Source organism: Anolis carolinensis, chromosome 3 (assembly GCF_035594765.1).
Source record: "Anolis carolinensis isolate JA03-04 chromosome 3, rAnoCar3.1.pri, whole genome shotgun sequence".
Lineage (NCBI taxonomy): Eukaryota > Metazoa > Chordata > Lepidosauria > Squamata > Dactyloidae > Anolis > Anolis carolinensis.
This window is the reverse complement of record NC_085843.1, coordinates 164,898,573-164,915,118: the sequence shown is the minus strand read 5'-3', so window position 1 is coordinate 164,915,118 and position 16,546 is coordinate 164,898,573. Positions and strand designations below refer to the sequence as shown.

Here is a 16,546-nt window from a genome sequence, read left to right as displayed (position 1 = left end):
TGGCAAGCAACAGAAAAAAGGCTCATTATTCTACTCCAAAATGACAATCCACTCCCTCTTATGTGTTTCTTCCTGCCAATTCCACATTGATATGAATATCTTTTAACAAAATAAATAAAAAGTGTGCATACTGATAAAATATGTGAAGCTAATTATATACTTAGTAAATTGCATAATCTCTTCTAGTATAGCATTACATGAAGAATGTTATAGCATTAAGAGAAACAGTTAAATATAAATACTTACAACCTTTTATATCTACTATTAGAGAGAAATAGACAGATAGACAATTTGCTTTCTAATAAAAAATCCAATTATTCACCTTTTTTTTCTTCTCTAGCTTTTTGCTCTGCTAGATCTGCCAACCAATGCAGTGGTGACTGCGATTCTGGTGGAGTTAACTTGCCATCTGTGCTTATATCACTGCCAGGACTTGTGTTACCATTTGTCTCAGTTTTTTGAGATACTTTCTGCTGTTGTGACTCAGTTATGCACAGAGAAATTTTATTACTGTGATTAAGAACATTCTGTAAAATCTGAAAGGTATAAAAATTCAGTTGAATCTTTTGTATATGTTAAAACCGCAATTTTATTATAGCAATAATACAGTATCTATACATTACATTTCATTAAAGCACACTGAAAATAATTAAGCTTAATACTGTATTATAGCCTACCAAAGGATAATTTTTAAACAAATTAACACATTTGGCCATACCTGAGACACACCATTTATTGAAGGCAACTTTCCAACGTGTAAATTCTGTTTGCTGGTACACTGGCAATGGAATTTAATTTCATGTTTCTCTCTAAAAGTGTGCATTGCTTCAAGAAGTTCCATTAAAACTATAAAATATGAAGACAACCATCAGTTCATCCATAAACCTTTTATTGTTTTCAAGCTCACTCTGAAATTATACTTATTTTCCTATTTTAAAGAAAATGAAGATTAAACTTTGAAGGTAAGTTTTTACATTAATAATCCAACTCTAAAATGTAGAATAAATACTGATATATAGCACCACATAACATGATATTTGTTCCTGGGTTATAAATGTCATTTATAACATAACGTTGGGGAGATGGTGGCGGGGTATAAATAAAGTTTTATTATTATTATTATTTCCTAATTGGGTATATCATAAAAACATGGAAAGGACATCCAGCAGCACATTTTGCTATAGCTTTTCAATGAGTATCTCATTGTGTCTCAAACAACATAGTTTGTGGCAGTCACAAAAGCAAAGTTTCTGTAAAATAACAACTACTTTCAAAGAAAATACTGCACGATTAAACAGGAATAACACTTTCATACCAGGAAGAGAAACATTTTCAAATTTTGTTAGTGTAACCTGTGTTAAACATTTTGTTAGGCTTCTGTAAAGTTTCAGAGTATTCAGAGGCCATAGAATATATTTGGTTGCCAAAGCTGCTTTTGAGTTTCTCTCAAAGGCTCTGTTCTATTTGAAAAGCTAAAAATGCACTCCACACGCATTAAGGCAGGCATGGACACACTTTGTAGTTGGAGAGTGACACTGCCTCATTTCCAGATTTACTGAACTCCAAAAGAGTACAAATATGTCTTTGGGAAGTAAGTGATGTTGTGAAAACTAATTTTTTTGTTTCACAGCACTCCCTAAAACAGCATTCTTTACCCCAATGCAAATGTAAAACCTTTGGATAAAAAGAGTTTTGGGGGTGGCAATCTTCAGGGGAGAGTGCTGGACGCTCTGGGAATATGGGTGAAGGTTCCAAGAGCCACAATTGATCTCTCAAATGGCTGCATGCAGCACACAGGCTAATTCTCACTCTGTATGAGGGGGTTCATAATTCTGCCATGTTTTTGGTCTGACAACCTCTTTTAGACTTGAGGTGTTCTTTTTTAAACTGCTTGGCTTAAAAAGCCAGGGAAAGTTAATACAGCAAAACTGCCCTCCAATTTTACAGGCACTAGAGAAGACAGTTTCTACTGTGAATCTAAAAATGCTATTTCTTAGTTTTGCAATATACTCAATGATGATACAAAAATTAGAAACTGTCATATTAAGAATTTTATATGCAATAAAATATAAAAAAATTACACTTTTGACTTTTTATTGTGATCTTACCAGATCCAGGAATAATCTGAGTTGGCATTAAATGTTTGTGATCATGGGGTTGTCCTTTCACACATTTCATCCAAGCATATAGTTCTTTATCTGTGAAGATATTAAGAGTTCATAATAGCTGTGAATGGATAAACCAAAATTACATAAAGCAATTCCAGAGCAACTTTCCAACTTTGGAAATTAAGCACAATGCGAAAACATGAAATAATTCTAAAATGTTTGTGTATACACAAAAGCACTGACCTCTAGAGCTCTTCCGTTCTTTAGCTTTGTAGCAATCTAAGCAGACCACAAATCCACATTTTTGGCAAACCCAGTGAATGTTAAACAGGGTGGCTTCACAGGCATCACACATTTCACGGACTCCTCTGACTGCTCTCTTCCAAGCAATTTTGGCTGAAAGACAGAGTAAACAGAAGACCAAGGATTGGAATTTAAAGTCAAACCTCTGTAAAACTATAGCACTGAAATGAAAATTCCACCAATCAACCTTACCGTTACTGCTTTTTAAGCAAGTAGGGAGAAATTGGCAAGTACATGTTTTTGTATAACTGCCACAATTTATAATTGTTTGATATGTAGACTTACATGGTTCAAAACTAGAGCAATTTTGTACCAATGTAATAAAAGATCTTAAGCCGCCCGAGTCCCTTCGGGGAGATGGAGGTGGGGTATAAAAATAAAGTTATTATTATTATAATATTATTTTTAGGACTGATGATCCAATAGAACAAAACACAAGCATCAATCTTAAATGACTAACTATCCCCTGTCCAGACTGGATAGGAAAAGGAACAGCCAGAACTTTAGGCTAATATTTCTAAATTGGTATTAAACAATTCTCAAGGAAAACCTGGACAGGGTATTTTCAAGTAAAATATGTCTACTAAAGGTGATGAACCCATAGAAAACTATAAACGTTGGGACACTCTTGATACACAGATATGGTATCCGAATGCCTGGAATAAGACTTAAACATAACCTGTCATGTAACATTAGGAGGAGGATTTTTCCCCTTCAAATGTATACTTAATATAATTTGGCTCAACATAAGATACTTTTCTGGTGTCTGGTGACAGCCACATTAGTTATATAGGAAACAAAGGAAATTAGTCAACTTTTGTAGAAGTGCATCTAAAAAGATGGCACAAGTGCCGAACTTTCACCTGTCTAGCAAACCAAAAAAGCCAATATGTTCTGCATACTTAATGTCAATGAATGATTGCATCTCATGGAACCATAGAGATTCCTTAGGAAGAACATGAGGTCTGGGCCATTTTTAGAAACATGCTAGGAATATTGTAACGTAGTCTAATGGACTTACCATCTTTTTTGACCCAAGACATGGCTGTTTTCTCAGATGTCACTAATTCACAAAATTTGTCACCTATATGTTCTAAGATATATTTACAAGTTTCCAGGTCCAATTCATCATCATCATAATTTTCATGCGTCCATAAACTCATCGCTTCATCATCATACTGATCAGGAGAGGAAAAACCATCAATCCTAACCACTCCATTTTTACTAAAAGAAAGCCTACAAAAAACCAAACGCAGAATTTTAATAAGCATCAAATGTACATTACCTGAACTTAACTGTATTAAATGAATTCATTGTTATAACTCTCTAATGTTCCAAGTTGCTGAAATGCATCATGAGAAAACACGTGTCTGTTTTCTTTCTGAACCATTTTTTTTTTATCTAGAAGAAGAGGCAGTGTTGGGTAACTAACATATAGATGTTCATTAGGGCAAGTTTGGAGATTCAGTAACCTTTTACAGATTGAAAATTTAGACAACTGGTTCCTTTCAATCTTCTCTGTTACCATGAGGGCTTTTTTCAATTTTGACTGGTAAAACTGCTCAGTTGGGAAGGAGGTGCAGCGATTTCTCAATATACAGAGCATATCTAGCATGTAATACAATAGACATGATATTCTTAGCAAAAACAAAGCTTTGAAAATGAAGTTGCTTATATCTAAAGTCAATGGATCAGACTTGGGGATTTAAATGGGAATAGTGTGTGTGTGGTGCATAGATTTTAAAAAGTCACCTACCGGCGAAAGTAATAGAATCTACAGAACACTGGTGAGTGAGCTGCTTCTTCACCTTTCTTACTTCTGACCAGGCGGCATTCTCTGCATTTTTGTAGGTTGGGTCCTATTTCATAGCATGAGTCATCTTGCAAAAAGGATTCTCCAGTTTGCTTCAGCTTCTTTACTTTGCGCCAGTCCTTCAACACTGAACGAGGTATGCCAGCTGCAAAAATGTCAACAATTTAGCAGGAGCCAAAAAGAGAGAGAAGAGAATAAAACTAATCAAAGTACAATATTTAGATAAAAGAAATTGATGTAGAATTGAATGTATTAAAAGTAAACCACTATATTTCAAGTGTTTAAATAAAATAATATCATTAAATTTGAGATAATTTACTTTTCTAGTTATTCTTATTTGTTTTCAATTTATCTATGGAACATAGGATGACAGCGTAATATATTTTGCCTATGAGTCAACTAAATCTAAGAAAATATTTAATTCCAAGCACATCTTTTCTGTAGGTCTGCCTCTGTCTGACAGTATACAATGCAGTATAGAATGCAACTGCCTATTTATCTCATGACAAATGTAAAAATAATGGAAAAGAACCCATCAGCAATAAAAAGTGGAATCCTTTCCAAATAACTAATCTTCTGCACTTGTTCTTCTAAAAGAATTAAGATAAAACAGAATTAAATTAATTTAATGAGTGTACTGGCCACAACAAAACAATGTTGTAATGTTTCCCAATAGACTGCATAGTGCATATACTGTGAACATTTTAATCTGTTAACACACTACTTGGTGACTAAAACTTCTTTAAAAAGAACCATTTCAGCAAGGCAGAAGCTTATTTTATGAAATTTTGAGATATTTTCCATTTTAAATGATACAACTGTTGAATATGGAGTGTGTGCCTTAAAAGTTCTCTGTACACTGAATACTGCCAATAAAGTCCAACAGATATAATAATCCTGCAACCTTCTGATTTCCCCTCACATAATCCTTCTCTGGCACACTCATGCCTACAAAGTTTTATGTGAACCAGTGGCTCACATTTATATTTTGCAGTAATACAAGACTTTTTTGATCTTGGAATTACTACAGTGCTCATTTGATATGTTTTCCCCATGCTTTTATGTACCTAGGGAAGTCTGCCTGGAGAAAACATGGCAAAAAATACACTGTGAACCAGTACACAAATGCAAGGAGAAGCATACAACCTGTTCAATTCTCAACACTTAAAATAGCTGTGCACTGCAAACATTTTCCCTCAACACTGTGGGTTCTCAATTTTTGGCAAATGATGGTGGATTATGGGAATTGAAGGACCAAAGGCTGAGAAACACTGCTCTAGATTGAAACAATATGATCTGTATCACATACTGAATCGTAACTACAAATAGTTTTTGAAACTGTGACAACGAATTCAACTAAAATGTAAGTATTTGCTTTCTCAATGTTGGTAACATTGGCATGGAAATACATAGGAAAACATGTCTCCTTGGCAACAGGAGTAAAAGAAGATGCTTTAGGTGGGAAAGCAACAACAAAAATAAAGGAACGATAGAGAAAAAAAAGGCAAGTTACTAGACATTTACCCACTTCCCAGGTCCCGCAGTACATCCCCAACTCTACTACTTGAAGATTAATTCAAGCTTGTTTTTTAAAAGTCTATTTCAGGAGAAGAGTAGGCCACAGAAATTAAGGTGGTTGGGTGGGGGTAGTTTAGTTCAGGGGAGGCAAAAAAAAAAAAAAAGAAAAGAAAAGAAAAGAAAAAGAGATGATCCCAAACCCTCCTAAGTTGCCCACTCCTGTACTACATTTGGAACAATCCTGTACCAGTCTCACAACCCCCTTGTACTAGGTATAAAATACTGAGAACAAAAAGCACATTCTTGGCTTGGAACTGAGTAGCAAGATCTAAACAACACAAAAACAAAAGGGCAATTCACATGGAGTGCAATACAAACGAGTACAACTGTATCCCCTACTTAATTCCACACTCCTTTTTTTAAAATGCCAATTTTTGGTACTCTTGACAAAAAGAGTTGCTCATTGAATCAGGTCCTTTATAATCGGTGCAGAATTTAAACAAGTTTTGTAGTGCATGCAATCTCAATCAGCTTCACTGTAAATAATGGCATTAACATCAACGTTCTTAGGTATGAGTCAGCTTTATCCATCCTTCCATCAGAAACTACAACTGAATGGATCAGTTCAGACATAATGCCAAACCTCAAGCTGAGCTCTGAATGCTTCACACTTATGTGTTCCTCCTTACTCTTGTGTGGATTGTGTCCTTTTCTTCAGAGTTCATCTGTAAAAGGGAGGTACTATTCACCCAGAAGAAACTTAAACATGCAAAGAGTTGGGGAAAGAGAGGGGGAGGGCGGGAATAAAACATGCTAATTTAGTTGACGTGTTTGGTGCTAGACTGCGAGTTAAATTATTATCTTATGTTCAGCGTGTATGAAGGTAGTTTATTTTTATCTTTCTCAAACATATTTTGACAAGTCCAATAGTTTTAAGTTGTTCACTTAATTTAACTCAAGAGTTTAAATAGAGCTAACATAGTTGGGATTGCCAGATAAACACCTTTAAACGTTTATTTTCATATAGAAGAGAAACAGCCAATCGGAAGTATCCATTCCCCAATTCAAAATGTACGTATTTAATTACAGAATTCAGCATCCTGATACACTTTTTAATGGGGAAGGGGTAGCGGAAGGATGCATTTCTAACTCAAGTATAGCTTAAGAGCTAGTGCGAGGATGGCATAACATCTTGAGAGGTGAGGAGCATTCAGGTCTGGTGCTGTCTATCTATGGTTCCTTGATTATCTCTAAGACCAGAAGCAGAATTATGCAATGTATGCTAAATCTCTAAATGCAAATTTTCTTGGCAGAGATTTTTTTTCTTAAAAGAACAGAAGACACACACTTCTATGACAAGAAGATTTTCGTATCTATTCCAATTTATAGATAACTATATACTTACTATTAACACTGCCACTTTGCAACTTCAGTTTGCTTTTTTCTTTGGCACTCCTGCTGAGAACACCATTTGGTTTGACTTCTTCTTCTGTGTCTCCCTTTTTCTTTTGCAAATCATTTTGTTTCTTTTTGTAAGTTGGCTTTGGCTGCCGTTTCGTCCTTTGCTCTGATTTGCTCTCACTTTCATCAGAATCTCCACTGTCAGAGCCAGATTCGTAAGTCCTTTTTGTTTTTCTCCGTGTGTGTTTTTCCTCCTTCACAAGCTTTTCCCCAAGGATTTTACTATCCATGTTATTTTGCAAATCATTTGATGTTGAAACTATTAAGTTAACACTACATGGCTTGATAATTTCTGATACACTGTTCCCGGAATTCTCTTTTTTATTACTGTTTTTATCTTCTTCTGAATGTCTTGTGAGCCAAGCTTTTTTCAGTTTTGTGTGGTAGTTTGCTTGGCTCGTCTGGGAAACTTGCCCATTGCCTACAATATTCACTTTGTTTATTGTACTAGAGATGACAGTACTGTCTAGGGAAGCAGAGGCTGAATATATTGGATTTTTCACAGCATTAGACTCTATATCACTGGCACTGATATTTTTAAACTGAGCTGCAGCCAGTGCTGCTTTGTGTTTTTTCAAGTGAATAAAATCAGATGTTGCAGAGAAGACCGAACTGGCTTGAAGAATACTTTCCATTTTGCTGCAGGGTAGTGTAACTGGAGCCGTGGTGCTGACACCACATTCTTGTATGTGTGCTACTTCCTGGTTTATGGCTCTAGAAGCAGTACTCTCTACTGAAGAGCAGACTACTGCTGCATTGGATAAACAGTAATTCACTTCTGAACTGCCCATGGTTGGAATGCTAGTAGAAGCCACAGATGTGGTTACATCCGTTTTGGTACTGCACAGCATAGTTGTAGTAGGCGTGACCGAACTGGGAACGCTGCCCTGGGAAGCAGCTGGAAAGTTGTTCTCATACTGGGCATGAATTGTGTCCGAGTTCACATTCGGAAGAACGATGCGTTCAGTCTCTCTGACTTCCGCTGGTTTCAGGCCATCTGTCTGGTTTGTCCCTGTCAATGCTCTCTCAGTGACTCGTTCTTTGGGAGTTGAGTACACTACAGATACAGTATCATACTTCGTACTTGAAGGTGGACGCACAATGACAGAAGCAGTGGCCGATGACGATTTCCCACTACTTCGATCAATATGCCATTCCATTTTATCATGATTTGGAACATTATTACTCTTCCACATTTCCGAAATTTTTTGCTCCATAGTGTTCTTGTAAACATTTTGTGCTTCTTTTGGCTCAGGTAACAAAGTTGGAGGCTTTTGTAATTCATGAATTTTGCTGCCGGCATTCACTGGCTGCACTGGGGTGAGGGTTGGAGGAGAAAGACTATTGTAACTTCCTTCCTTTCTCTCCAAGCTATGATGGACTGGAGGGTGAAATACTGGTGCTCTGTGTAAAGCAGGCATTGTTCGGAGTGCACTTGAGGATGAAATTGACAACTGTGTAGGACTTCTGGAGTCATTTCTAAAAGCACTAACTGAATGAGAAGTTACCTGCTGTGAAAGTTGATCAGTTATCTTGCCTATTGAGCTTTCGGCTTCCGGCTGATGTTTAATCAATGGTGGTGGTTTTGAAAGAGATGAAGTGAAAGACGTAAGAGACTGAGAAGCAGCTGTTGAAGGGCAAATACTCTGTTTATCAGCACATACACCTGAAACTTCTTTGGATGAGTATGTTCGCGGTGGTTCATTCACTACACTGTTAGAAAGGGTGGTAAAGTAGTTACTTTGAGGCAAGCTCTGTGGCACTGAGTGCTTCATCTTATAGAGTTCTGAATCTTTGTCATGTTTTGCTCCATGGCTTTTAGGGCTAGAAGATAATGGCATGATTCTGGAATAAGTCTCCCTTTCCCCCTCAAGTGCCTTGATTTTAGCTGTAAAAGGAGCAACCTCAATACTTTCTTGAAGTATTCGCCTGTGTTCTTCTTTATACTTGCTTAGTCTCTCTCCAGTCTCTTGAAGTGATCTTTGCAATGGGTCTATGAAATGTCTTTGCAAATGGCCTTCTTTCACAGCCTGTGTTTTGTTATGCTCTAAATCAGACTTTGCTGTAGCAGCCGCAACAGAACGTAAAGGTTCGAAAATCCCTTTTCTTTCCAGCTCTCTGTACAAAATACAGAAAACACTAGATTAATGCTGATTCAAGTTAAACTGAAGTTAAACTATTTTGTCCATTGAATGATAAACACAATGTATTAATGCTAATAACTTCATAATATTTTATATTAATCTCAGTCACATGATGTAGACCTATAAGTGATTTGATGGAAACCATTAACAAAGGTTGCTCAACACTTTCAGTGTTATCTTATATCTGTGTTTCTAGATTTAAACAAAGCAAACTTACTCTTTACGATGATGATCCACAATGCCTTTTGACAATGGAGGACTAGAATGTGTTGTCAATTTGACTGGTCGATGAGGCTCTGCACTGGATGGTCTTACAGGTAGGTGACTCAGTAACCCAAGACTGTCAGCTGAGGTCACAGGGGTGGGTTGATGTAACCACGGACTAGGAGTATTCTGTTAATGTTAACAAAACAGACTTTACAGTTACCACTGAAATCTAAACAAAATTACCCCTCATCAAAACATCAGTAAAGCAGGATTGTGTCTTTTGAGATGCAAGGGACACAAGTATGAGATCTAAAACTAAGGACTTTAAACGACTGAAATGCTATAGCAGTTTGTTCAGAAGCCAATCAACGATTTGTAAACAAAGAAAACATTATAAACACTATAGTATCATGCTTATGTTTTGAGCAACTGAAGCAAGCTTTGGCCAAAAATATACTACAAGATTTATAATTTGTTTGCTTATTACTTCAGATTTACTACATCCTTCTGGGATCTTGAACAAATATGTCAGAAGTGCTGTTTGCTTTTAAATCACACACAAACTAAAATAAACTGGATTTTTACTCTGTTAGCTTTGCCTATTTTGAAATAAAATTATCGTTTAAAATTACAGTTTCTTATATAACCCTCCCCCATCCCACATATAGAGTATCACTTGTTACATTAAATTAGAATTGCTAGTTTTGGCTTACTATGACTGAGCAAATATGGTTGTACATGCTGCTTGCTCTTTCATTTCCTAGTTCCTACTGCCAGTGGCAATGCCAGCCTGGTAATTTCTCCCCATCATTTTGTTTAGCATTACATCTGCCCTCTTTTTTTAAAATGTCCATTTTTTAGGAAGTAATAAACTAGAGATTCTGATTTAGAGCAATGTTAAACAAACTACTAGCAAAAAGTCCTGCTGAGAAGGGAAGCCGAAAATGAGAGAGAACAGCATGTCCCGTGTACTTTTCTTGCTTAGAGAAATACAGAAGTCTCAGCAACAGGAGATTTCTGTGACATAAAAATGAGATCAATACAAAGCACAATTAGTAGAAATACATACGAAGACAAGTAGGTCAATATATGTTCAGACATTTTAGTAAAAAATCAACCTCAAAAAACTGGTTTGACTTATCTAAGTATCAAACCTTAGCTCTTCTTAAAAAAGGAATTATCTCCTGTCCTTACTAGAGTGCCAAAAAGAGAGTTTAGTCTATCTTGTGGAAACTAAGCATTAATTTCTTCTATTCTGCCCACCACAGACCACTTGTGGCATTTTTTCAACACTTGGGCAGGAAAACTGAGGTAGCAACTGGCCCTTTCCCCTCTCTCACTGGAATGACCCTTGATACGTACAGATCACATAAAAAAGCAACTTTGGCCTCCAAACTTGCCCTCGATTTATATATGACATTGACATATACACAAATGTGTGTTTTTAAAACATGAACCCCAATTACCCACATTTTTATTTATTTCTTTTAAATAATGAATCCATTAAGTATCTTCTGAAATAAATTGCAAAAAGCACTGGACCAATTATATCATATATAAGAGCGCTTATTTAAATCTACTAAATAGATGAACTACTCTCACGCAATTTTCCTGTATTAAGGCACTATAAACAAATTACACTCCCATTCCCCTAGGTAAGAGAATAGTTTGTGCATCCCTATATAATAATTTGGGAATTCAGTATTACTTACCCTTCTCAGAGGAGTCTCAGTATTAACAGAAGCTTCAGAATGGACCCATTTAGATGAAGGTATTCCAAGTCCTGAGTAAGCATGTGCTCCATTTGGGTACTGCCAAATAATTGGATAAAGTCCCAGGTGATTATATGAAGCAGAAGGATGGGCTTGCCCAAGAAGTTGTGGTGACTGATGCTGTAACATCTGTTGTTGCTGCTGGTGTGCTAATGCCAAATGGCTTAAGCTGCTAGCATGAGCAGTCTCTAGTCGTGGATGGCCTCCCAATAAAGAGGCTGTAGGCACTCCAGGTAACACTGCAGGAAGCAGATGTGGGTGATGAACAGAATGGTGAGATGCACTACTCAGAGAATGCGTATTAATAGCAGACAAAGGGGGTTGGTTTGACGATCCAGCTAATAGATGGGGTGCACCAGTTAGGGCAGAATGGTGAGGGTTTGGATTTAAACAAGTTCTGTGGGAAGTGGAATGAGGGGGGTAGTTATGATGATGTAAATATGGCGATATATGGTTAGTTCCCGGTTCTTGTCCAATAAGAGCGGGATCTCGGTAAACTGTGAAATGTTCATTCTTGTCAATGATAAGAGGACTTTTAGTAGTTTCTAATGAACTAACTCTAGCTGGAACTGGATGGAAGCTAGACCTAGGCAAATCATGCTCAGTTTTAATTGCTGACCTTGTTACTCCAGTAACATGGCTGTTCAGGTAATTAACCTTTGACTTCACAGTATCAGGAGACTGGGCATGTTTATATTTAACCTCAGGTGAAGAATTAGACTTCATTTTGGGGTTTTCGGCCAGTGAACTAGGTTTTGACTTAATCGTATCAGGGACCGGACTTTGTTTCCGCACTCTGCCCTCTTCTGCTACAGCTATTACAGATAAAGATGACACAGAACCATAGTGAACATTTTCAGAAGAAACATGTTCACTTGCTGACACATTTTTCACAACTTTTGGGTGTATCAAATCCATTTTACTGACATTATTAATCCAGTTCTCATCAGTGCCCAATTTTCTTACTTCCAAAAAGTTTGTATTTGTAAACAGGTGTTTTGTATCACTGACAGGCAGTTCCATTTTCTGACATGCTTGCAATCCAAAAGTATTTGATATATTTTCCTGGGCTTCATTAGTTGAACTGTTCTCCATATTTGTATCAATACAACCTTTCGGTGTAGGACAGGTGGGCATAAATTGTTCATTTGGCAAAAGTTCCCTGGGTTGTTGTTTTTCTGTATTACACTCTTGACTGCATTCATCATCGCCTCTCCGATCATAAACTGTTGATTGTTCAGCGTGATGGACTGAAATTTCTTCCAGCTCCAGGTCAGTTGACTCTGGCCTTTCTCCTTCTTCATGCTTTTTATTTTCCTGCATTTCATGCCAGGGAGACTGGCTGTCTATTAGTGTTTGTTCTTCTACCACACTACTGTTCTGAGATTTTCCTTCTTTCCCATTTATCTTTGAAATATTCTTGCTTTTCAATTCATTCTCTGAATTATGATCTGATGAAGAATCTGTCAATCTTTTGTTTGAATTCTCTGAGTCACTGCTCTCGGAATAGTCTGAGGTGTTATCTATCCGCTGTCTCTTCATACTTAATTTCTTTTCATCATCTTCAGGTTTTCTTCTTTTCGAAACAAAAAGCTTGTTTTTATTTTTGGGATTTTCTGTAAAGAAATTAAAATATGTTTTATCTTCAGTACAGTTTTCAAGAGCTCTTCCTACCTTTATAAAAATGATTTTACCTCCTTGACCGATATAGTCGTATTTTTCCTCTCTAGTTTTCTCTTCATCAGGGATACTACTATCAGAGCCTTTCCTTTTATTTGGACGAGCAGTCCGTTGCTGCTGATGTGAATTTTGTTTTGGTGCTGTGGTCTGGGAATTCATTGCTGGCCTTGGGCTATTTGCTTGCGCTCTGGTATAGTGCCCCTAAATAGAAACAGTAATACTTGCATAACCCATCAACTCAATAACATTAAATATAGAGAGTAAATAACAATGTAATTAATAATCAAATAATATCTACGTGAGCTGTGTTGCTGTTCTGGTTGGACCGAGACCTGCGCCGCGATGTAATGCCAATATTTTCACCTTTCAACAAAGAATGAACGACATCATCTAGAAAGGTCATCTGAACCATAGAGGGATCAACATTTTGTGGTTCTAAAACCTGGTTTATTAGGAGAGAAAAATGTGCAATCAATTCCCATTTATGTTTTATATATGAATGCCAACTGAAAAATAAAGAATTTATGTTTATCTTGAAAGGTCAATTAAACACAGTACTTGTAGAAGAAGTTTCTTTTCAAAACTATGTAAGACTGTCAAGGGTCCATTCCTTAGTCCAAACTGGCAATCTTTTTGTTTGTTTTAAAACAGCTCAGAAAGAATAATGAACAAACATAGGAGAGTTATAAAGCAATGCTAAATATTAAATAAACAAGTTTTTTATTTTATTTTTCTTTGTGTGTCAGGAGCGACTTGAGAAATTGCAAGTCACTTATGGTGTGAGAGAATGCGCCATCTGCAAGGATGTTGTCCAGGGGACACCTGGATGTTTGATGTTCTACCATCCTGTGGGAGGCTTCTCTCATGTCCCCGTGTGGGAAGCTAGAGTTGACAGACGGGAGCTCACTCAGCTTTCCAAATTCAAACTGCCAACTTTTTGGTCAGCAGTCTTGCTAGCACAAGGGTTTAACCCATTGCATCACTGGAGGCTCCAAATAAACAAGTAATTTGATGTTTATTTCCATCCCCAAATTTTATATTAGTTGGCTGAGGAAAGGAAAAAAGCATATTCTGAATTCTGCTCAAGCAGTTCAAGTTGTTCCTTGAATTAGTATGGCAGGAGAATAGTGCCACTATAATACATAGAATCATAGAGTTGGAAGAGACCTCAGGGGCCATCCAGTCCAAAACCCTACCAAGAAGCAGGAAAATCATATTCAATACACACCCAACAGATGGCCATCCACCCTATGTTTAAAAGCCTCCAAAGAAGGAATCTCCACCACATTCCATGGCAGAGAGTTCCACTACTGAACAGCTCTCATAGAAAGTTCTTCCTAATGTCCAGGTGGAATCTCCTTTCCTGTAGTTTAAAGCCATTGTTCCACGGCCTAGTCTCCAGGGCTGCAGAAAACAAGTTTGCTCCCTTTTCCCTATGTCTTCTTCTCACATATTTATGCATGGCGATCATGTCTCCTCTCAGTCTTCTCTTCTGCAGGCTAAACATCCACAGCTCTTTAAACCACTCCTCGTAGGACTTGTTCCCAAGACCCCTGATCATTTTAGGCACACTTCTCTGGATACATTCCAGCTTGTCAACATCTCCCTTCAACTGTGGTGCCCAGAATTAGACACAATATTCCAGGTGTGGTCTGACCAAGGCAGAATAGAGGGGTAGCATGACTTCCCTGGACCTAGACACTATACTCCTATTTATACAGGCCAAAATCCCATTGGCCTTTTTTGCTGCTGCATCACATTGCTGGCTCATGTTTAACTTGTCCATAAGAACTCCAAGAGCTTTTTCACACGTACTGTTATTGAGCCAGGCATCCCCCATTCTGTACCTTTGCATTTCATTTTTTCTCCCTCAGTGGAGTATCTTGCATTTGTCTCTGTTGAACTTCATTTTGTTAGTTTTGGCCCATCTCTCTAATCTGTTAAGATTGTTTTGAATTCTGCTCCTGTCATCTAGAGCATTGTCTATCTCTCCCAATTTGGTGTCATCCACAAACTTGATAATCGTGCCTTCTAACCCTTCATCTAAGTCAGTGATTCCCAAAGTGGGTGCTACCGCCCCCTGGTGGGCGCTGCAGTGATCCAGGGGGACGGTGATGGCCACAGATGCATTTGCCATATGCATTAATACATATATCTTTCTGTTTAATTGTTATTAAAAAAATTTAAAAATAATTTCCAGGGGGCGCTGAGTAATATTTTTTCTGGAAAGGGGGCGGTAGGACAAATAAGTTTGGGAACCACTGATCTAAGTCATTAATAAAGATGTTGAACAGAACAGGGCCCAGGACGAAACCCTGCAGCACTCCACTCATCATTTCTTTCCAGGATGAAAAGGAAGCATTGGTGAGCACCCCCTGGGATCGTTCACTTAACCAATTACAGATCCATCTTACCACAGTTTTGCCTAGACCACATTTGACTAGTTTGTTTGCCAGAAGGTCAAATCTAGATACGCTACAGATACGTGTTCCCTGCATCTACCCAGCTTGTAACTTTATTGAAAAAAGAGATCATATTAGTTTGGCATGACTTGCTTTTGATAAATCCATGTTGACTATTAGCGATGACTGCATTCGTTTCCTTCGTGAAAGGAAGGTATATATAGCAACAGCACTTCTTTTTTGCATTTTTAACAAAGAGAAACATAATCCTCATGGAAAACATTTAAACATCACACATTTCATTGGCTAGATTATATATATATATATATATATATATATATATATATATATATATATATATGTGTGTGTGTGTGTGTGTGTGTGTGTGTGTGTGTGTGTGTGATTTCGTTTTATTTTGGAATAAACAACAAAGCCACTGAACCAAATCACACCAAATTTGGCCACAAAAGACATAGTCATCCAAAATGTCTTTAAATGAAAAAACAAGAAAAACAAAGTCCTAATTAGAGGAAGAGGAAGAACTGTTTTCTCCCATTGCTGCCAGTTAGAAGGCTAAGCTCCGCCCACTTTGTCTCCTAGCAACCCACTCAGCCATTTAATGGCACCGAGGGCCTCTTCACTCAGGCCTCTTCCACACTGCCTATAAAATACAGATTATCTGATTTGAACTGGATTATATGGCAGCGTAGACTCACCACACACCTATATAACCCTGAATGCTAAAGCAGGATAATCTGCTTTGAACTGGATTATCTTGAGTCCACACTGCCATATAATCCAGTTCAGTTGTGTAGAAGGTGCCTCATATAATCCAGTTCTAAGCAGATAATATAAGATTATAAATATAATATGTAATAATTACTGTGGTATAATAATACAGAACAATATAATCTCTAAAATCAGGACAGTAAATAAAGAACAACACTCAGAAGACAGGGGAATTCCAGACAGGAAACAATCAGGGCCAGCTAACACCTCCCAACAGGCAGGAAGCAGCCAGGCTTTGAAGCTGCAAGGCCATTAAATGCTAATCAAGGTAACTAATTGCAGCATTCATACTTGCTGCACTGAGACTATTCATTGCTATTCGACCTGGCCAAACAAGAATTCCACAAGG

The 16,546-nt window shown here is 37.3% G+C and overlaps 1 protein-coding gene across 4 annotated transcripts in view; it reads right to left on the bottom strand.

The window, feature by feature from the left end:
* The window catches only part of jmjd1c (jumonji domain containing 1C), a 158,339-nt gene that overhangs the window by 15,454 nt on the left and 126,339 nt on the right, over window positions 1–16,546 (bottom strand). For all 4 annotated transcript variants that reach the window (XM_062975768.1, XM_062975765.1, XM_062975766.1 and 1 more), the window contains 11 exons: window positions 13,305–13,448; window positions 13,021–13,207; window positions 11,267–12,942; window positions 9,565–9,740; window positions 7,148–9,321; window positions 4,168–4,369; window positions 3,433–3,647; window positions 2,352–2,504; window positions 2,109–2,198; window positions 719–846; window positions 323–536 (listed from right to left, as the gene is read on the bottom strand). In XM_062975768.1, the coding sequence (XP_062831838.1) occupies window positions 323–536; window positions 719–846; window positions 2,109–2,198; window positions 2,352–2,504; window positions 3,433–3,647; window positions 4,168–4,369; window positions 7,148–9,321; window positions 9,565–9,740; window positions 11,267–12,942; window positions 13,021–13,207; window positions 13,305–13,448 (5,359 nt within the window). The remainder of the gene's footprint in view (window positions 1–322; window positions 537–718; window positions 847–2,108; window positions 2,199–2,351; window positions 2,505–3,432; window positions 3,648–4,167; window positions 4,370–7,147; window positions 9,322–9,564; window positions 9,741–11,266; window positions 12,943–13,020; window positions 13,208–13,304; window positions 13,449–16,546) is intronic.